Genomic DNA, 22,530 nt, shown 5'->3' with positions numbered 1-22,530 from the left:
GGCCTGCAACGGATCAGGAAGCGGTGGTGGAAGTGAATCTCATGGACAGAGGTGGGGACTCTGAGGAGAGAGGGCCACCACTGTCAGCACCTGCGGGGACCAGGAGCAAGGGCCAAGTCAGGGCTCCAAAGGAACAGGAGTTGACTGCTGGAAGGCAGGGTGGAGAAGCCTCCAGCCCCACCCGAACCGTGCCTGTGCAGGTCAGAGAGCCTGTTGTCACGGAAACCGAGAAGCCCCCACGGAGGAGAGGGAACTGGCGCTCTTCGGAGCTGAGACCCAGTGAGGTTTCCTCTCCTGCCTTGTCCCCTGGAGAAGCCGCCCACTCCGCGCCACCGTGGCGTCATGACTTTACCATATTTGGGGCCTCAGTCTTGTGAAACCGCCTTTCAAGATATGTTCCTAATGGTAGGAAGTGATCTTTCTTTAAAGGTTGATTTCAGTTTTTAAAATGCGCAAGGGCCATCGGAGATAAGGATGAGGAAATGGGAGGTAATCAGGTTAACTAAGGTTTTGGGGGAACCAGAAGTCAAAAAGCATGAGAAGGTGTAAGACGAGATTCTAGTTTTGTTTGAGCATATTCCAGATAATTCTAAACGGGAATTTTAGACATGACGGAGAAAGGCTGAAGTGAACATATAAAAACTCTGCAAAGTGTCTGAATTGAGAGATATCCGGATAGATTCATCCTGGATTTTAAAAGCAGTCCCAGTACACCAGAGCATCCTATGTGACCGATGCTGATTTTGTGCCCTACGTGCTAAAATGCCAACGCACATCATGCTGCATCGACAGAGGAGATCTGACTGTTTTCATTCAGTTGGCTACTTGGTAGCTCCGGGTGCATTCATACGGAATGCCAAAGCGCCACCGCCGAATTTTCCAGAGCGATCGCTGACCCTGCACTTTCCAGGATGGCTCCACGTGTGTCAGAATGACAAGCGACTAGCCGTTTCCGGCACTTGTGTCCCTGTTAGATCTAAGCGCATGCACACATATTTGCAGTACAGAATCGGAAAACACTCCGTGGCGACTCCAGACCCCAGGGCTCTGTCAGCCTGTGCTTGCATTTAACCGGCCGGTTCTCACACAGAACGGCAGGCATCAGAGTGTTCCTTAAAAGTATATGCAAACAGCACCAAGCTGAATTATATCACTGTGAAATAAACACGTCAACTGTTGTTCTACTTTTAATTCCAACCCAACTTAAGGAAAAAAACTGTTTCCAAACAATTACATGGACCTGTGGCATGCAACTGACAGAATGTATGAACACCTTCCGGCTGAAAAATGGAGAAAACCTGGGTGTTCTCCACAGCAGTATTTTGTTTGTATATTTGTTCCTCCGTCATCTGGAGGCGATGGCAAAAAAAAGTTAGATTCTTGTTCACGAAGTCAGTCCTTCCTAAGGAATTTTAGCTCAATTGTGTAAAGAATAAAATCTCATCATGAACATACTATATACACACACACTATACTGAGCACCAACTATTAAATATGTATTTTATAGCACTATTTTGCAAATAACTAAGGTTAGATCTTTACAAAGAAGCAGACTGAAAGGGCTCTACCGTCTAGATTCTAGAACCTGGAGGGTTAGCCTGGAGGGAGACTGTCTGTCTGCAGACATCTGTCCGTGCGAGCAGCAACGTTTCGGAATGCTACCTCTCCAGAGGAGCCAAGGAGGGCAGGAAGGCAACACTAAGTCTTTGCTTTTCTTGTTCTTACAGGAATTGCGATTTCAAAGTTTGAAAAGGACGGATAAAAATCCCTACATGTTTGTGAACCAATCTTTCAGGAATAAACTTTGGCTGAAGTACATTTTTTTTTTGTTTGTTTTTCATAACATGGTTTCATGTTAGGCCATTGGAGAGGATATCAACTCTATTTTGTAAAAAGAAAAAAAAAGTTCCTATTTCTGGACTTTAAAACTTGTAGGTCAATCTGAACATGAGCCAACGTGAGAACAGTAATAAAGGCTGAATAATGTCGGTAATTGTTTTTCAAAACCAAAAAAATGACTTGTATTTTTCTGTTTAGGGTACAGAATTCACATTTTGTTCTTGAAATAAAGGAAGATATTGGAGCCAATAATTTCACCATTTCTCAATTCCTTCCCATTTTAAAGTGAGGATAACAATTTAATAGGAATATCTTACAGCCGGTGGCATAAGAAAGGCAGGAAAACCACCCTGACGATTCTCCCCAATCGGTGAATCTGTCCTCACTGCCAAGCAGGAGAGAGAGTGGGTGCCCAGTCTCCTGAAACGTAGGCCCCGTGCCCCACGGTGGACGTGTCTTCTTTCATGGTGGATAAGGACTTGTCACCAGTGTGGGATGCTTTTGCAAACACTGTCCTTGAAAACAGCTATTTATTGACAATTAATGGACTCCAACTTAGAGCCATCTAGACCTAACCTGGGCACGTGTCTTCTTTTTAAAACGATCACAGCACCGATTACTATCTCACTAAGAAGCTGACCAATTAAAACATCTTTGCTTTTCAAAATTCACTCGTTGATGTTTTTGAAATGTTATTGTCTTTAACATTTAACTGTGCATGGAAATACCGCATACATATAACTACAATATTCAAGAGGACCTAATTTCATTGCGATAATTTAAAGTCATTTTTATAAATGATTTACAAATCAAAAGGATTTTAAGTATAATTTGTGCACCATGATTACAAATTAGTACTTTGTTTTTAAAACAAAATTGGTTTAGGTTTTCTGAAATCAAGCAGGTGTCCCAGAGGTGTTTTTTTTTTAAATAATTTTCTATCTAACCATATTATTTAAAATTCCTGAAATTTTAGGTGCTGTTTTGCTTAATAATAACCATGCTTCCCATGACAGTCTTTCTCCATTTTGTTTAAAAATACGTTTTCTCTGATAATAATTTAGAACATTGGAAATTTATCCTAATCACTTAAATATGTGATATATAATAGTTTGGTGTTTCTCAAATTGAAAATGAGATTCTTATCACAGAACATTAGGTTTTACACATAACAAATGTGAACTGCTCTTTGGAAGAAGTATTAGCAGGATCAACACATCCTTTCAAACTATTTATATTGTTTAAATATTTTGTAGATCTTGGGGGATTTTACATCCTCTATATTTTTTATTCATCAGTCAAACAGTCCTAAGTTCGTATGAATAATGTACTCATTTATCACATATAAATGACTTCCATCAACGTGCCTCTCTACAGCATTTTGCATCATGTTTAAAAGTTTTCTCTGTAAATGTCACTGAAATCGAAAATTGAAATTTATTATTCAATGAGGTCTGAGCTCTCATGACAAAAACAAAACAACAACAACAAAAAAACCCCACCACCTAATATCATTCACTCTTCAAGATATTAGCTGAATCTAGTCTTACATTGTTGAAAAGACACTTTGCTAAAGTCTTCTCAAGAATTAAAAGACACATTTTTCCTGCCCTGGAAATAAAGGATTTTAAAATAAAGGAAAATAGAATGGAAATCTGGTGGATTAATTTATCAGTTTCTGAAACAGGGGACTAAAAGGATCAGCACCTAAAATACAAACGCGTTCTTTTAATGAATTCCCTGGGCAATCCGTTTATCTTTAAGCTCCGAGCTGGAGGGTTAAACAAGCGTCAACGTGGACCAAACGGCGCGGGGGGGGGGGGGGGGGGTTGAGGTGACCCAGCCAAAAAGAATACACTCTATGTGCACCAAGGTGTCAGCGAGGAAATACACTTTGTACTTACAAATACCTGCATTAAGAGTTTAAGGCCCATCTAACCATTTAAAAAGTGACCAAAGGCGAACTCCAGTGGTATCACCCCCGCACCCCCCCCCCCCCGCATTCTTCCTGAAAGCAGAGAAACCCAGGTAGCTCGTTCAATTCAGATTAAATTGGGAATGTGGCGCTTTGATGTTGGAAATGAAACCTTTGGGACCAATGAAACACTACCTAAAGAAAATAAATTTATCTGTTTACTTACTTCTTTATTATGTCATATCAGGTTTGTAAGGAAACAAAATAGTCTATCTGGCTTTGAGCTGCGCGCCCTGTCCTGCGCTCCAGCGTCCCCTGGGGTCGCAGACACTCTGCCACCATCCCCGGACCCCTGCATCACGCGGCCGGGCACCTCCTCTCGCTGCGGGAGAGCCGGGGCGGCCGCGTGGGGTCCCAGCCACCTTGGTGACCGAGGAGCTGGACGCCCCGGGATCCTCACGCCTGCTCGCGGTTCCTGGCGGTCGCGGTGAGAAGAGCGAGAGGGGCGTGCCCGCGCGGAGGGTGGCGGCCGAGGCCGCGTCTTGGGGACCGGGCCGGCCCGCCCCGGGAGCAACGCCGCGCGTCGCGGCGGGCTGGGGGCTGGCGCGGGGTCCCCTCCGGCACCGGGTCCCTCCTGAGCGCGGGTCCCGGCGGCCTAGGAAAGAGGCGCAGCCTGAGCGGCCGCCCGGGCCCGGGGCCCCCACCCGCCGCGCCTCCCGAGGCGCCGCGCGGAGTCTCGGCGGAGGCGCGCGGTCAGCGCCACTCCCCTGACGTCCCCGGTGCCCCTCCGGCCGGGCGCGGGCCCCGGGAGCGTCCCCCACCCCCGCGCCCCGCCCGGCGCCCCGCGCGGCCTCCCGGGACCCCACGGCGTCCCCAGCACCTTGGAGGCCGGCCCTCGCGTCCTGGAGGGCCTTCCCTTCATCCGCCCCCCGGTGCTGAGTCCCCCACCCAGGACTGGAGAGGCGCAGGAACTCTGCACACGCGCGCGCGCGCGCACACACACACACACACACACACACACACACAGGCGCGCGCGCGCAGGCCGTTGCTATGGAGAGCCCGGTTACCAACGAGGCTGAGGGCAACACGTCCCCTCCTCCAGGCCTCCCTTCCCTGCCTGCGCCCCCTCTCCGCCGACCTCCCCCCTCGCCCCGCTGGAGCTTCCGGGGCCCTTCCCGCCTCCTCCGCGGCCCCAGCCTGCAACCCCTCCTCTCCTCTTTCCCCTCCCAGGGCCGCGCCTGGGGTCGCCCCAGAGGCTGGAGAAGTATGCCGAGGCCCCGGGGCTCCCGGGGAGGGGGACAAGCCCCGAAGAGGGCAGCAGGAGGGACAGCAACCACCACCACTCAGGGCTTTGCACGAGGAGGACCCTCAGAGAGCGGCTAGAGGCGCGGGTCTCTGGGGCTGGACGACCGGGAGGCCCAGCGGGCGGCCGAGCGCCGGCCCGAGGCGAGTTTGCGGGGGGTGGGGGTTGGGGGGGTGGTTCTGCAGGCCCTGCCAGGCTCGGGGCTGCGGGAGCCCCGGGGGCGTCCCACCTCGGGCCTGCTGGATGTTTGAGGGGGTCGCGGTGCGTGCACTGCGGGTGTATAATCCAGCACAGTTTCCCCGTTTGGCCTCCACTGGACCTGCGCTTCTCGAAGCCTGGGAAGTCCAGCCCGCGAAGAGCTCCTTCGGGAGCTGATGATGGGGGCGCCACCTCTGTGCCCGGGGCTCTGTGGCGCGCTGGGCTCCCGGCAGCTGTAAACACCGAATCAAAGCAGAACTCGGCCTAGGCCTTGGGTCAGTGGAAGCGAGTTTTTAGGACACTATTAGACAGAGGCAAGCACTTCGCAGGCACTCGACTCAGGTCTGTGGAGACCCCTTGCCCTGAGCCCTGGCCCCCGCGCTTCCTGGAGGGAAGAGCCCGGGCAGGGGAGGGGAGGAGAGGGGAAACGTGCAGGCTCCTCCTGGGCTGGCTGGCGGGGACTTGGGGGGGGGGGGGCGTCGGGTTAGGAAGGGCTGCCGTCTCCAGCTGTCCCGAGCGCAGGAACAATGGTGAGGCAGTGGGAGAGGGGGACTGGGAGGAGGGCGCCAGGGTTTCCAGAAAAGGAGAAACCACAGAGCCCAGCGCAGACTGTCATCTGCATGTGACAAGGTCTCTCCCGGTTCCTTTCTTCCTCTTGTTCCTGCAGCTGTGGGCCTCGGAGAGGGCATTGTCCACACAGACGTTGGGTTTCAGCGCCCGGCTCTCGGCTGCTCGCCCGGGGCGTCGCGCACCGGGGTGCCCCAACCTGTAGCTGAGACCGGGGGTCCAGGGCTTGGGGAGAAAGAATGTGGGGGAAGGGGCCAGGGGGGCGCGTGATGGGGTGGCCGATTGGCCGAGGGAGGCCTGGTCGCCCCCCAGATTCCTGCCGGGTCAAGGAGCTCGGGAGGAGCCTTCGACTGGGAGCTCAGCCCTGCGGCGCCCCTGCGCTCCTTCCCCCGGAGGCAGTGGTCCAGGCCCGGCCTTTCCCCTGAGGGAGGCGAGGACCGAGGCTGAGACGCCGTTTGCACCGCTGCCTCAGGCCGGCTCTGGTGGCAAAGTTCTCCTTCCCACCTCGGGCGAGGCGCTTTGTACTCGAACTCCAGACCTGAACACTCGCGAGTAAAGGGCGGGGTGGGAGGGCATTTCCTCGCTTGTTTTTACCGGGGTAATTCGGTCTGCTTCAATTTGGAGAGCAAAGAGCCCCCCATGGCAAAAGTGTTAAAACTAACTAGAAACAATAATTTGCCCTGAATTTTTCTCTCGCGAAGAGTTTCCACACCCCCACCCTTCCCACCGCAGAGGTCATAGTAAGGCCATGCGGGTCGATGGTTCTGGCCGAGTCCCCTCTCCCCTGAGCGCTGCCCTGAACTTGCCCGGTTTGAAGTGCGCGGGAGCTGTGGAAGGGAACACGGCTGGAAAGAAAGAGCCGGCGAAGGCCCGGGCGTTGTACGAATGACTGACAAAGCCGATGTCCATTCATAGTCTCGGGCGGGAGAGGGTGTTCGGAGAGCCGCGGCCCCTTAGCCAATTGCTGTCAGCAACATGTGGGGGGGGGGGGGGGGACATCGCTATAGCAACCGGTGGCTGGGCCGCGAGCCGCGCCGCCGCCGGCCGGGTGCGCGCCGGGCCGGATATAAGGCGGGGCGCGGCGGCCGCTCTGGATGGAGCTGCGCGCGCGACCGGTGGCCCTGCGGGGACTGTCCCGCGCCGGCCCCGCGCCCGTCCTCGCCGCGCCCCGGCCCCGAGCGCCTCGCCCCGGGGCCCGGCCGGAGCGGCGCGCACACAGCCCGGCGGAGCGGCGGCGCAGAGCTGCGGGCGCCCGCGGGGCTCGGAGCCGGTGCCGCAGCCGCCGCTGGGGCCACCGCGCACGGCACCTTTGTCTACGCCGGCCTCCCGAGAAGTTTGTGGTCAGAAGCAGGATGGCCCCGCTCGACTGTGGATCGGGAGCAGGGAAACGGCTGGCTGTGGTGATGGCGCCGCCGCTGCCCGCGGCCGCCGCGCCCCGAGGCCGCTCGGCCCGGCGCACGCCCCCCCCTCCTCCGGCTCGGGCGCCGGGCGCCAGCCCCTCCGCAGGTAACCAGGAGCTCGGGGGCCGGGGGCGCGGGCACCCGCGGGTTTGTAGGAGAAAGGAGAGAGGCTGGGGTGGGGGAGGGAGAAAGCAGGAGGGACCTACGGAGGGCACCGCCGAGCGGGTAGGTGGCGGGGCGCGGAACCAGAGGCTGAGGAAGGTGGAGGGTGCGCGCGGGGGCTGGGCTGGGCAACCTGGGCGTCGGAGAGCCCAGTGCGGGGGGCTAACTCAGACTCGAAGCAGGACACCTGTCAAAGGCTCTGGCTGGCGGGGAGGTCTGAGGTCATCCCCCCAGTGGGTCAGCTTTGGACATCCCAGGGTGACCGCGTTGGTGGCAACTGTCCCACCCCCCTGGGCCCCTTGGAGACTGGCAGGACTGGGCTGGGGCCCTCGTTCTTGGACTTGTCCGGAGCCACCCCAGCAGTTCAGACCCTCAGGGAGAGAGGGGGGTGTGGGGGCAGCGGTGTGGGAACAGGAGAGGAAGCGTGGGGATGAGCAGCCAGGACGGAGGGGGGCCCACCGCCGGGGCATCTTCCTCCCAGCGCGTCTTGGGGCGCTCTTCACTGTTCTGTCTCGGTCCCGGAGCGCACGTTGTGCCGTCGGGGCGATTCGGGTAGAGGACCTGGGATGGGCACGCAAGGAGGGGCGAGCGAGGGGCAGGGGGGGCCGTGGGTGAGGCCGCAGGGTGCTCTGAGCGCCCCCCCCCCGCGCCCTCCCCCCACCAGTTAGAGAAATGCCTCGCTGTGGCCACCTCTCCTCCCCCAAAGGGAACCTGCGCTTTCGCGGACCCCCGAGGTGAGGCGGCCGCGTGCTCGCGGAGAGAAACTTCTGAAGGAGGGACTTCATTTCCTGCCTTCCTTAACTACCTGTACGGTTCTGAGCTGCAGCCTGCTTTGAGGTTCTAGAGAAGTCTGGAGACAGTCAGGTGGACCCCAAAATTAGGGGGTAAAACCCTCAGCAGACTCTCCCGCCCTTTTGTGTCACCAGTGCGCTGAACGGGCCGCGCTCCACGCTGGACGGTGGGGGGGAGAGGGGGGAATGACTCTGTCACTGTCGCCAGGGCCCCGAAACGCGCGCCCAGAGGGCAGTGAGGACCCTGTCCGCGTTGGTCCCTGCGGGGCCGGCCCTGCTGTCCGGGCCTTGCCGCCTGCCGCCTGCACCTGTGCGTCGGCCGACTCTGGGGTCCAGTTCCCGAGCTAAGTCCGCCGACAGAGGCCCCTGCGCGGAGCCCGGAGCCTTCCCGCCTGGGGCCCGGAGCGCAGCTCGTCCACGTGGTCTCTGCCCAGCCACCCTTCCCCGAATTTAGACGCGAGCGAAAATGCGAGGTGAAGGTCTGTGTGCGCGAGGGGGAGGGAAGCGCATTTCTTTTTATCAACCCAAGAGGAAACGCCCCCCACCCAACCAAGTTCGCCCACTTGGCTCCCGAGAAGGGGGTGGCCGTGGTGGGGGTAGCGCAGCAGAGATGTGCGCGGTGGGCCCTCGGCGCTCCCGGATGGGTGGATGCGGGCGTCGTTGGGGACGTGTGCGCGCGGCCCGCGGCCCGCGCTTTGTGGCGGGGAGGCCGGGCCAGGGCATTGTCCCCTTAGGGGAGGGGGCCGGGACCTCCTGGAAAGCCCTCGGTGCCGTGAGTACTGTCGGCCCCCAGGAGCACTGGCCCCTTTGTGTCCGGCGCTGCGGCCTGACCTTTCGGACCTCCGTGGGCTGCTGTAAGTAACTGAGCGGGAGGGACCGGGACGCGAGGAAGGCCCGAGGCCCCTGCAGCCGGACAGGGGGCCCGACACAGGCCTGCGCTCCAAGGAGCGCCTCGCCGGGGTCCCGACCCGCGACGCTGGGCCAGGCCAGGATGGGGCTTCTGAGCCTCGGAGGAAGAGGAAGGGCATCCCGAAGGGGGTTTGGTTCTTGCTGGGAAAACTCCTGCTTCACGACCACGGCGTCACCTACCCGAGGAAGCGCGTGTGTGCGCGCGTCAGATCAGGCCTCAGGGACCCGACTGCGCGCGCAGAACACGGGTCGGGAGCGGGCGCATCAGTGCAGCGGCCGAGTAGGAGTCGGGGTGTAATAGAGACGCCAGCGGTGAATCTGAAAGACGGCCGAGGGCACGATTCCTGGGGGGGGCCCATCTTCTTCGCTCTGTTCTCAGCTGGTCGCTCTCTGTTCTCCCCGAGACAATTTGCTGTGTATGAAGCTCTGCTAAAAATTAGTTCACACAAGGGTAGTCCTCCCCCTTTAAACATAAATATCGTAAATCTTCCCTGATGTCTTAAAACAGAGTAGTTCCCCAAAACTGATGTTTTGGGAGCGCTTAAAGGCGGCAAATAGACAGTTACCTTTTGCATATTTATTTTTGTCTATGCCTGAAAAAATAAACAAATGGCTTATTTTAAAACAAGGTATCCCCATTTATTTTTATTTGAGAATAATTATTTCTTGGACATTCTTTTCTCTTGCCTATCTAGGCTTTTTTTTTTTTTTTTTTTTTTTTTTGGCTACTTGAATGGCAGATTTGCAAGTACAATTTCATCTGCACGAGGAACAATGGCTTTCACTTGCACAAAGGATTTCTCCCACCCTGGATTCAGACCGAAATGGCTCTTGCTCTGATAATAGCTTCTGAAAAGATTTTGTAATGCAGAGAATTAATACATGATTATTTCCGCCTGACTTCTCTCATTTATGAGAATTCTGTGGCAAATTCCAAATTAAAAATAGTTCAGTTAACAGCTTTAAAAAATACTTTTAAAATATTTTAAGACACCTCCCCCCCCCCCCCCATATTTTTAAGTTCGGTCATTCCCATGGCCTGAAAACTATTGAAATTTTTGATCTGCCTTAAAGTGATCGTATGTTTTAGTGAATGCATTTTAGCAAATCTAGCATGAAACTCTCAAATAATTCTGAAATTATTCATCTGGGAAACCAAAGACAGATTTGTTATAGCAACTCATTAGTAGTCTCTAAAATCAATTTCTAAATTTTATAGGGAAAGGGATGTTGACAATTACAGTGACGTAAGAGTGCAGAGGGACAGTGTTTCCAAAACGGATTCTTTCAGAATGATTCGGACGAAAACATCCACGTATCAGAAGTTTCCTACTAATAAACTTAAATGCCCGTGCCCATAAATTTGGGGTACAAGTGTATTTTCAAATCGAAGTCAGTGGCTTAGGTAACAGACTGCTATTGTCAGCTGTTGACAACGCACAGTCTTGGAAAAATACTCCGATTTTCAATTTTGTTGCTACCTGTCAACAAATACTTGTTAGCATAAACTTTCGTAATTGTGCGGCTGCCTTAGTTCTCACAACCAAGTTTGGGTATAAAATGTTCTCTTTTTTTCTCTTCTTTTCTTTTAAGCTCACCACATGGACAGCTAAAGAAAAAAAGTTTTGAAGATATTTTGCCATAAATGGCTCAGAAGATCATGCAAAGGAAGCCCCATGCACCTCCACTCACAAGCGCAGATCAAAATAGTTTAAGTAGGTCAGGACAACGTCTGTAGATTCCGATTTCCAAGAGCGACCCACAAATTGCCTCTGGTCACATTTATTTCAAATCACAGCGTTTGCAATATTTTACATTCCAAATTCAAGGAGCTGCAGGTGGAAATGGTTGTGCAGTCAAGACACATCTAACCTGATGTAAAGTTGCCTTAATTATTCCTGATTATTTTTTTAAACCTCATACTTCTCCTGCACCTGAAACTCAGCATTCAGCGTTTGTGTGTGTGACCCTGCATCCCAGGGCCCACAGCCATCCCTGCCCCTTGTGCGCCTCTCTCTGCCGCCACCCGGAAGGAGGGGTTCTGCTTCTAAAAGATGCCTGACTGTACGTGTCTGTCCAAGTCATAAATATTTAAACATTATTTTCTTTCAATTTCCAGTCAAGACTGACAGGATGCCTCTAATTAGTCGTGGGCTATCGGCGGGGCCCAGGACAAAATTGGGGGATCGCAGACGGGTTCAAGTCGCTCGGCCTTGGGGAGCAGGGACCCAGGAGGGGAGGGGCTGAGGCCCACCCCGCCCTGGTCACACCTGCAGCGGGGCCCTGGCTCAAACTCACTTTTAAGCAGATACCACGCTCATTTTTTTTTTTTCTCTTAAAGCTCTTGGTTAGCAGGGATTGGAAGTTTTGTTTGTTTTCTTAATTCCACAAAAAGAAAGAAAATAAAATAATCACGAAGATTTTAAACCCCAGTCACTATGCCAAGGAAGGAATTCACCTGGTCTAATTTTATTTTTTAATTTCCATAAATTTTAGTTTCTTCCGGGTTTCTTAAGACCTGACTTGCAGCCAGCAACAGTTTTTCCTCCCGCTCGACCCTCCGGCCGGGCGCTGGGTAGGTCGGAACCACTGGGGGCGGGGGGGGGGGGGGGGGGGGGGGGGGGGGGGGGGGGGGGAGCGAGGAAGAGTGATTTTTCGGGCTCTGGCTGAGATGCACCCCACCCCCTCCCCGGGCCGGCTGGAGGGACGTTCCCAGCCCGGCTCTAGGGTCCTCTAGGGTCCGGCGACCTCGGCGTCAGAAGCGCGGCGGGTCTGTCGGCCCTACCACCGCAGTCCTCCTCTGGGTCGCACCCTCTTCTCCCCCACGCCCAAGCTCGGGAGTCCTCAGCCTCACCCACCCCTCCCCTGGCTGCAGGATTGGGATTGCGGATAGGCTGCGGGAGGTACGTCTGGGCGCCTCCCTCCCAGCCTGGGACCGCGGTGGCCCTTCTCCGCGGGAGAAGGTTCCAACGCAGCTTGGAACCAGAAGAGACCATAGAAAATGGGACTCAGTGGGCACCGGGTCACGTCCTTTTCCTTCCCCTGCATCCCTTCTCCTCCAGCAGCACCTGGGACCCAGCGGGGGCTGGGCAGCTGGGAGGAGGGAGAGCGGGATCCGGAGAGGAAGGACCTCAGCTCCGGGAGCAGTCACTCTCCTTGACATTTTTCTTTGACCTTTGAGTCCACTCCACGCGCGCCGCGAAAGAGGCACTGTTCCACTACCCGCGCGTGCCGAGCGCATCGTGGGTCACGGTGACCGTCGGTTTCCTGGGGCAGGAACCCAGCCGGCCGGGGGCGGCAGTGTTCGGGCCACTCTGCCTCCTTGAAAAGAGCTTCGGTGCGACCTCTCCCTCGCCCGAGGCCTGGGCCAGGAGAACGTGTGGGCGCCGCGCCTGCCTGCATGGCCTCTCACCTGGAACCGAGTGACAACCGGGCCGCCTCTGCGCCGGTTCCCCGGCGAGCGCCCTGCGCAGCGGGACCTCGCGTCCCCGACCGCCTGCACCCACAGTCCGGCCCTTGGCCCCTGGCGCGCGTGCGACCGTCCGTCGGGTGCGCACCGACGCGCGCGCCACACCTCGAGGCGCGGCGCGTCCTCTGGAGCCAGCTGGCCACCACACGCGTGTGCGCTTCACGCCGCCAGGCAGGAAGGTTCAGGAAGTCCCCGTTCCCGGGCGCCGTCAACCACGTGGGCGCGAGGGGTCCTCCCGAGGCCTGGGCGGGATTCCCCCGCGCGGGAGCTTGGACTAAGCGCGGACGCGGGGACCCACAGTCGCCGGCACGGAGGGCGGGGTTGGGGGACGCGTAGTGAAGGCCGGGCGGGCCGGGCCCGGGCGGGGGGACGGCCGGACGCCCCTCCTTCGGCCGCGCCGCCTCCTTTGTTGTCCCGGCTCGGTCGCCGAGGCGAGGCGGTCCCGCGGGGGGCGCGGGGGGAGCGAGCGGTCCTCCTGGAAACGCCCCCCACCGAGGTGCGGGCAAGGCCTCTTTCGGGGGCGGAGGGGCCGCCGCGAGGGGGAGGCCGCTCCAGCCGCGGGACGCAGTCAGGGGACGGAGACCCCGGCCCGGAGCCTCGCGGGCGCCCAGGGGCGCTGACCTGCGCGCCGCGCCGGGGAGGTCGCGGTCCCTCCCGCCCCGCTGGGCCGCGCCGCGCCGGGTGGGGTCCTCCGGTTTATTTATGGGGCTGCGGCTCTCGCCCCGCGCGGGGCGGGGACAGGGGTGCGGAGGGAGCGCGGGCGGCGGGGGTGGGTCCGCTGCTCCAGGAGCGAGAGCCTCCCGGAGGCAGCGGTGCCGGCGCGGAGGGAGGGGCGAGCGGGACGGAGGGGAGGGGTCCGCGCCGGGGAGGGGGGGGTGGGGGGAGAGGAGACCGCGGGACCGCCGCTCCGGCCCCTCGCGCGCCCCTCCTGCGCCCCTGCCCCTCCGGGTCCCTCCCCCTGCGCGCTCCCCCCTCCCCGGCCCCCTCCCCGCCCTCCCCACCCTCCGTGTGCCTCCCCGCCGGTTGCCAGCCTCGCCGTCCTCCTCGGAGCCGGGCGTCCAGGCAAGAAAATTCGGCGTCTTTTCTCATTTAACCCGCGTTTCCATTAACTCAGTCCCGGCACCAGCTAATCCGCGGCACCGAAGGCAAAAGGAGGCTAATTAATGACCAGCTTTTCCAGTCAAGACCGGCGATAATTGCTTTGGTGGCCTTTATGATTACAAGATAAAAATGGCCCGGCCTGACATAAGAGGCCCTGTGTACACTCGGAGACGGGAGGAAATGAGGAGGTGGGAGGCTGAATACGGAGCAGAAAATTACTAATAGAAGAGAGATAATGAATAGGCCGGCCAGGCATTCATGGGGAAAAATCCATTTTGTTACCACGCGAAATTAGGTGGTGGAAAGGAGTTTGCTAATTGTTCTCATCTTGTAGCAACCGGGACCGAGGCGGGGGCGTGCGTTTCCATTCATTGCCCGGGTGGTGGTGGGGGGCGTGCTGGCCGGAGCCGCTTCTCACCGCGGCCACCGCACCTGACTGAGGGCGAGGCTGCCCCGCGAGCACCACGCTCCTTGAGCCCGGAGGGGACTCCGGAGAGATGCGCCCAAAGCCTGCCCCCCAGACAGTGGGACTCTGATGCTTTGTCTCCCCATTTTCCACACCGCCGGGAGGCGGCCTCCTGGACCCTGGCCTCCCCAGCGCCCCACAGCTCCTTCCCAGGAAAAGCGTGAGGCGCGCGGCGGCGGGTCTGTGTCCCGCGGGCGCGCACGGAGGGTCCCAGGTCGGTGGGGATGCCTCGCCAAGTGTCCTCGCAGGCACCGCCCCTGCTGTGTCTCCAGGGAGGTTGAGGTGAAACTTTCAGAGATCCTGCCCCTCTTTTCTACTGTGCGCTGTAGGGTTGTTTGACGTCTCTGTGCCCCAGGACCCCCCCCCCAAAACATTTGTAGTGCGTGCTCTGGATAAACTATTTCTCTCACCCTTGTCTGGACAAGGGATGCGGGCCAAAGAGCTCACGTCCTTACGTTTTGAAAATCGGTGGTTTTAAGAATAAAAGTGATGCCTCTGAGTTTCCTTTTGAAAACGCTGCGATCCTTAAGATGCGAATTAGACATAACTTCCCTCCTTGCTTGGGGGTGCTGTTCTGGAAGGCCCTCCCGCTGGGGCAGGGCCCACACCCCGCTGCGCTGAGCTGTCACGTTTTGGATCCGCTGGGAAAGGGTGGTTTCCAGGAGGTCCTGTTTGCTGGCCACTAACACACTCCTTCTCTCCTGTCCTGCAGAAAAGCAAACTAAAGCTCCCTCCACGCCGCGCAAAGCAAGGGGACTCGACCCCGTTCATTGTGCTCACGCTGGTCTCCGTCGTGGCCATGGTGGGGGTCCTCCTGGCCTCCGGTGCCATCTACTGCCTCCGCCACACCTCCCGCGCCAGGCTGCAGGACAAGCTGTCGGGACCAGGGGACCACCCGGGCCCGGACGCCACGGCCGCCTACCAGGTAGGGGCTCCATTCACCCACTGGACACACAGATCAGTTAGCTGCCTGAGGCCCTTCCCCACGCCCAGCGGCTCCCTCACCCATAGTTTGGGTTCTTTTAGGAGGACGGTTGGAAACTCCTCACTAGCGTTCACATCAGTCCCTTGTAACCACAGTTTTACTGCTTTGTGTTAATCTTACTCTGTTCTCGGCTGGTCTCAGCTAGCTGTGAAAGCAGGTTGCTCAATGGAAATGTGGAAGAAGTAAGAAACATGAATTATGTATCTTTCTTTGTCTTTCTTAGTTTGGCCACTATTAATGAAAAAATGCCAAAGTTGCGAGATACGTTGGCTGTGTGGGTTTTTGAAGACGTCTCTTAAATTGTCGACTTCTCGGGGTCTCATATGAAAGGATCCTTTGACCTGAACCGTTGCTGCCCTCTGCTATTATTTGGATAAAGTGAAATCTAATGCCGATAAGTGGGAAGTAAACCAAAGACGTCCCCTTGAGAGCCAGGGGGCGGCCTCCCGCGGGTAACACGGGACGTCCCAGACCCACCTGGAGACAAGTCAGAAGCCAAAGAGAATGTCAGGAAGGCAGGTTCAGACCACACGGGCTGGTAGAAAATTCACAGAATGTTTGGACGTGCCGTAGCATACGCTTCATATTCAGTAATGTCCTGTAATGAAAATGTGCCTTCGGTTGTAACAGCATACGAGCCCACGGTAGGAACTAGTTGGGGCGTTGGATTCCTTTTAACGTAAAATGGTATTTAACTCTAAGTATATTTTCCCATTTGGGAAGGTAAAACATTTAATCATCCTTTTAAAAATTCATTCAATATGTATTTGTGGAAGATTCCCTCCCACTGGACGAGATGCTTTGTTTTGTCTAGTGACATGATTGTGCTGTGGAATATGTCTGTCTTCTGTACGAGGCATCATATTTACAATCGTGTATAAGTTGAATGTTACTCTCCTGTCATGACAGTCATACGGGGGGCTCTCCTGCTCTTTCTAGAACCACCCTCCCCCGCCCAAGCTGGCCCCCTGGGTGCCCTCTAGGACTGGCCTGCGCTGCCTGATTTTGCTCCTTGGGCTGCCCTGACGCTGGCCCACGGAAGGAGCTGGGATGAGTTTCTAAAATCACTATGCTTAAAAGAGACCAGGAGATAGCTTCCCACCTCCCCCCCCCACCCCGCCCCACCACCATTTCAAAATTCTTGGTGTTGTCCCCGAACGGGGGAGAAACGCTCCGGTTTTCTGGAGGAGGTCACAAGGCTGGTCAGCATGATAGTCTCTTATAAAGAAATGGCAACTTCAAATGTGTGGGAGGTGACATTTCAGCCCCAGCGCACGGCTCTGCTTCAAAGCAAAAGAAAAACCACGTTTGAAGAAGAAGCCTAGGAAAAAATGTCACATAAACTAGTAAGAATTTATCCAGAAATTCTATTGAGCAGGACCATCGGTGTAGGATGGCCAGGTCTGTGCCGGGACATAAATAAATTATCACACCAGTTCTGTTCTGTGTGCAAGAGACAGGAGATCACACAGGGGTGGATTTTTAGAAAGCACGGCATCCTTTGATACACTTTGAAATTCAAATATAAAATATTGATACAATGGAAAGGTTGGGCTTGCATGCAGAAATGACTAAGTTTGGCAAAAACGCAGGTTGAAATTGCACACTGAGAACTGAGTTTCCGATAATTAACAGAAAAAAAATCTTGCCGGTGACAGCTCTAATTAATAGTATCTGTAATTAAAATCATGCCCTTCCAGCAGGAAAATTGTTTGAATTTCTTGGAGTGACCTTTTTGTTGTTCCTCCTGGGGACATGGTGGTTAAGTTGATATTGATTTTATAATGAGCTCTGGTTTGTTTAATAAGAATCTGTAATCCAGACAATAAATGAAATGTGTACTTTTCTTCAATCCAGATTAATAAAAAGGGGAAAAAACTTTTCCTTTAAAAATGTGATCTAGGGAAATTTGGAAATGAAATTATTGTAAAGATTTTCTGATGGGCTTGGTTTTGTTGCCGCGCCAGTATACGTTTTAGGGAAGGGCTCTGAGTAAACGTGGACATCGTCCCGAAGTGGCCTGTTCGCCGGGGAGAAGGTGCTGCTGTTTGAGCAGCTGTGTTGTTGTGGTTTGTGGTCAGCAGGGCAGGACTCAGCACACGGGGATGGGGTTTCACGACTTTTCCCTCTAGATTTAGCTGACTCATGTATCACCAGCTCTGAAAAGCATAGCTACCAATAGAGGGGGTTTACATTTGTAAATGAGGCAAGAGTTAGCTCATTAATGCGTCCGCACTAAACCTGGGTTTTCTAGAGCGACCCCTGAGACCCCCTTTGAACGCAAACGTCTGTCTGAGAAGTTGTCCAAAGTATCGCAAACATAAAACGATTTCAGGAAAAGCTGCTTTGATGCTTTCTTATTTTTGCATCGTTGGCCTTCTGCACGCGGTTAACCCTACAGTGGAAGGGAGGTTTGGATAAACCTCCCCTAAGTCCCATCACTGGACGAGGAAAACCGAGCGATTTGATATCATACCTTATCTCTTGGGGACGATGAAAATAATCATTGCTATAATTTTTCCGGAAGAAAGTGTGCGTGAGGTTAGAAGTAGCTGACCTGGGAATGAGGAGTGGCGGGTGGCAACGTAGCAAGTTTTATCAGCGTTGGCATATGACATGACCCTTCCGACGGACGGAGTCGGTGTCCTCGTCAGAACACAGGGTGACGTGACCCTTCCGATGGACGAAGTCGGTGTCCTCGTCAGAACACAGGGAGCCTTCGGCCGGCGGTGAAGGATGGGGTTCGGGGGGTCTGCTCCAGCCGAGGCACTGGTGGCCTCTGGACTGGGATTTCTTCTTCCCGGAGAGCCCGAGAGGAGAATCCGTGTGTCCCCAGTTACACGGCACGGCAGTGGCCTCGTTGCAAGATACCTGGAGCGGGAAGGCCCCCACACAGCCGTGGTCCCCGTGAGCCCTCACAACTCACCCTTGTGCTGTCTGCCCTCCCAGGCTGCTGGCGGTCCGTGCAGAGACCTGTGCGCTCATAACTCATGATTCGGGGCTTTGGGTTACAGTGTGTTCGTGGAGTGTTCCCGAATCATCAGTGGGCTTTTCTTCACACTGTTTCAAACAGTGAGTACTTTGCATTATTAGATCCTAATGCAGACACGTTTAAACATTTTTCCTTTTCTTCCTCGGAATAGAACTATTTCGTAGACGGAGTCAGCATCTTAAAGCTTAGTTTACGGATGTGTATGGGGTGAGATTTTTGTTTGCTTTACCCATTGGAAAATCAAATCTTTCGTGATAGACTCTCACGCTTCAACACTTACCAAGAGATCAGTCTTACCAAACAATCTGTCAAACTTTAATTGCCTCAAACTTTGGAAGAACTTCCAGAGTAACTGAAATCTGTTTGGGAAGGTCATTTTTTTAATGGTCACCAAACTTTTCCCGGTTGTTTTAGTAGATGTTACTTCTTCTTCTCGATGTGGAAACCATAGTATGTTTGGATTAAGTCTGTGCTTTGTTATCTGGAAAGGTAATTTCTTTACTTTTGTTCTTTCTTTCCCCACGTTGGCCTGTCAACATGTAACGTATACATGGCGGGAATGCCTGTGCACCCACTCACGACACGTGGTCACTCAGGGTAGCAGCGCCCGGTTCACGTGGAAGGAGGTGGAACCCACGGCGCTGGGGCCCCTCCTCACGTGGGTGTCCTGTTTCCGTGGAAGGCACTTGGGCAACACTGTGCAGAGAGAAGTCGTTAGGTGATTAGTAGACGTTCCCCGGCTTTTTCCCTCTGAGCGTCTTTGAGTGTCGCATCCATTTCTCTGAGGCTCTGATCACCTTGGAGCAGCCAGTTCGGCAGCCCACCGGCCCGCGCTCCCACCCCACTCGAGGGCACGGACCCCGGCGGAGTTTCCCGCAAGCCTCTTTTGATGGTTTATTTCACAACACCCAGGTTTCCTTGTTACTTGGAGGCCTTTGGAGCCAGAGGCAAGAGTGCATTTGGGTGTGGGCGGCCTGGACACGGCCCCGGGGGCGCATCCCACTCGCGGGTGGTTATGGGAGTGTGACATGAGGTGTGTTGTGGCCGCTGCTGTCGGGGGGCTCCCTCCGCTCAGGCTGAGGGGCCCGTGGCCCGGACGCGTCCTAACTTCCCACCTCTGGACAAGGGAGAGCCAGGCGCTCACAGAGGGGGTGTGATGTATTCTCCCGGGCTTTGAATTGGGGGGTCTTTCTTTTTCCACGGCGGTTTAATCTTTCGTAATCGGCACTCACCAGCTAGAGAAGCGTTTTCCGATTCAGGTAGACAACAGTGAGTCCCCTGAGGTTTGCCTGGTCCCCACCACGAGCTCCTAAAGTCGCCTGTTCGGTCAACGATGTCTCTTAGAATGGCTTGTCTTGGCTCTGTGTTTAAGTTTTCACATCAGTATAACTTTTTTTTGCGACGTCCCAGCAGGTGAAATCTATCCTGCTTCAGAAATGGGCGAGTTCCCTAAAATCATGTTAAAGACCTCACGTTTTTCCCAATCAGTCAAGCCTGAGAATTGGAGTTTTGCGAAGTTTGCCCTTGCAGGAAGCAGCTATCTACACCTGTGTCTGTAGGTAGAATTCTCCAGAAGCTCTACGTACTGAGTTGGCATTTCGTGCGGTGGGAGGGTGAGGCCTTGTCCCGGCGTGCTGTGCTCCACAGCCCCAGGAACAGGCCCAGGCTTCACCGCAGGTGCTGTATTGTTTCCCAAAAGCACCAAATGTCACCTGCCTCCCGACACAGCCACGCCACAGACCTAGGAAAACCCACAGGCTTCTGCCCTGCCGAGAGCAAAGAAATCTGTCCGTCCTGAGCATTTCGAGAACGTGCGTCTACTTGTATGTGCACTCGATTTCAAACGATCGGTACGCGGGCCGACGAGCTCGGCTTAGATCTTCTACATACTTTCCACTCCGGGTCTGAACATGGTTCAGTAAGGTGTGACTTTGTAGTGCATTTTTCTCTTCGGTCTTAAATTTTCAAATATGCAGTTCCCACAAGCCACGGCTACGTGCCCATTCTCCAGTTTCTGTGCGACGCGTTTCCTCAAAAATAGCTCCTGAGATTTGGAAATAAATCTAGAGGAGGCGGAAGGCTGGAAAGATTGCCAAAAACATATCTAAACACAAAAGTGAGGCATGTTGCTGTCCTAACGCAGCAAGCCACCTCCCTTGATCAAACGATAATAATTAGATCAGACTTAATTGAAAATGACAGACCACTCAGGGAGATGCTGGAAGACGAAGGCTCGGGCTGGCTGATGCTGGGGGTCCCGGGGCCTGGGTTCCACGGCTTCCTCTCGTAACTGTGTTGCTGTGTTTTATTTTCATGCTTGTAGCCTGGTAGTCGATCTGGGTGTACTTGGATAACTGTCTCTTAAGGAAGGAAGGACGAGGGAGGGGCGGGGAGCGTTAGCTTCGCCTCTGCCGCGTCCCGTTCCTGCCCGGCCACCGCGGACCTGCTGGGTGCTGTTGTTCCGTCCGCGGCCGCCACGACAGGGCGTGCCTCGGAGGCCTGCAGGGGAGGGTGCGTGTCCTTGCGTGGCTCCTTGCGTGGCTGCCGAGCGAGGGCCGGTCTGGGTGGCGGCTGCTGACGGCACCTCCGATCTGCTTGAACGCGGCTTCCTGTCAGAGAGCGTGCTTCCGCACGGCAGGGGCCCCCTGCGCGCTTGGGAGTCTCCCCGGTCATCCCCGTCGGCCACCGGCCACTGGCCAGTCACCCGGCAGTGCCCACGGAGGTGCTCTGAAAGCCACACGGGACCCCCAGGTCACTCTGTGCGGCCACGTCGGGAAAGTCCGCGTCAGGCGAGCTGTGCCCTGTCCCAGGTCCTGTGGCTGGCGGTGGAAGGGCCAGGTGAGGGCGATTTGTAGCACTGAGGCCCCAGGCAAGTACTCCCGCGGCACGGAGTAGGTCCTGGGGCCAGGGAGCACTCGCTCTCAGGACAGGGCAGAAGCTTCCAGAGCCCCTGCCCCTCTCTTCGTGGTGTGAAGTGCCCGGGGGCTTCAGGAGTGGTCAAACTCACTTCTCTGCTCAGTTCCCGACTTCTCCTAGACAAGGAGTTTGTCCTAAAACCACAGGAAGCAATCGTAGTGACAAGGCCACAAGTCATGACGCTGAGGTCAGGCTCATGAAGGCCGGATGCACGGACGGATGAGGGAGCACATCCTCGAGAGAGAACGAGCCGGGCCCGGGGTGTCCCCGTCACTGTGCTGACAGACCGCACAGGTTCAGGCCTGTAGAGCAGGGGTCATCCTTAGTGACCACACTGGAGACAGGGCCAGTGCCCACGAGCTTACTCTGGGGACACGTGTGTCCTCAGGGGGCCAGGCCAGCCTCCCTGTGTCGAGGGCAGCCCCAGAGGGGTGGGGGGAGCTGCTTGCAGCGTGCCCTCCCACTCCCGTGGTTCACGGCCCACCCCCCCGTGTTAAAAATCTCTTCTTCCCAATATTTGAACATGGAAAATAGAGACCACAATACTTCCATTTCTCTGGCCTCGTACCTCTTGGCACCTCACCCACAGAATGGGCTAGAAGGAGCTGTATGCTCCTCACGGGGCTGTTGAAGGTCAGAGAAGGTCACGGAAGTACAAATGCATCTCAGTTCTATGGAGGGGAAGCTCTTTGTGATCGTAGGCGCTGATACAGGTCTGCTGGTGGCCGTGGGCCCGGCTAAACCGCCCGCTTCTGGTGCATCCCTCCCTTTCCAGACGTGTATTCATCACACGTTCCTGTGCACGGGCTGCCCCCTCCTCCAGGCCCCGATTCACACAGGTGCACAGTTTCTTTTCTTTTTTATTTTTTTAATGTTATTTATTTTTGAGAGACAGAGCACACAAGCAGGGGTGGGGGCAGAGGATCCAAAGCAGGTTCCTTGCTGCCAGCACAGAGCCCAACGCGGGGCTCGAACTCACGAACCACAAGATCATGGCCTGAGCCGAAGTCCGATGCTTGACCGGCTGAGCCCCTAGGCGCCCCAAGCGGGCACATTGTCTCAACCAAAACCTAAGACACCCGATCTGCAAACAAAGCATGTGCGTCTGGCGAGGTGCAGATTTCTGTAAGCCTCAGCACATTTCGTGAAGTCGGTTAGAGGACGCGCAGGTGCGAAGAGAGGGTCCCACTGGCCTCTGTGAAGGGCTTCTCCGCTCATCTTCCCGGACCAGAGAGCGATCAAGTCCTCCCTCAGCTACGAGCCAGCGCGGGGTGGACTGGTCCAAGGGGACTGCCCTCCCCCCGGCCGCCTCACGCCCCACACGCCAGCGTGGCGGACCCTCCGTCAGGGAGCGGTCTGTCGTGCTCGGGGCCACATGTGCCCGGAGATGCGCCGCCCGGGTCCTCAGAGAGGATGCCGAGCTACCCTGAGTGAGGTGGGCGCCAGCAGAAGCTTGCGAGAGGAAAGGGGTGTGTGCAGGATGGACTTAACAGGGATCTAGACCAAAATGGCAGGAG

The 22,530-nt window shown here is 55.6% G+C and overlaps 1 protein-coding gene across 10 annotated transcripts in view; it reads left to right on the top strand.

The window, feature by feature from the left end:
* PTPRN2 (protein tyrosine phosphatase receptor type N2) overlaps nt 1–22,530 on the top strand; it is an 811,978-nt gene that overhangs the window by 693,537 nt on the left and 95,911 nt on the right. For all 10 annotated transcript variants that reach the window (XM_042927240.1, XM_042927243.1, XM_042927244.1 and 7 more), the window contains one exon: nt 14,833–15,045. In XM_042927240.1, the coding sequence (XP_042783174.1) occupies nt 14,833–15,045 (213 nt within the window). The remainder of the gene's footprint in view (nt 1–14,832; nt 15,046–22,530) is intronic.

The sequence above is a fragment of the Panthera leo genome, chromosome A2, assembly GCF_018350215.1.
Source record: "Panthera leo isolate Ple1 chromosome A2, P.leo_Ple1_pat1.1, whole genome shotgun sequence".
Lineage (NCBI taxonomy): Eukaryota > Metazoa > Chordata > Mammalia > Carnivora > Felidae > Panthera > Panthera leo.
This window is presented reverse-complemented; position numbering and strand designations above follow the sequence as displayed.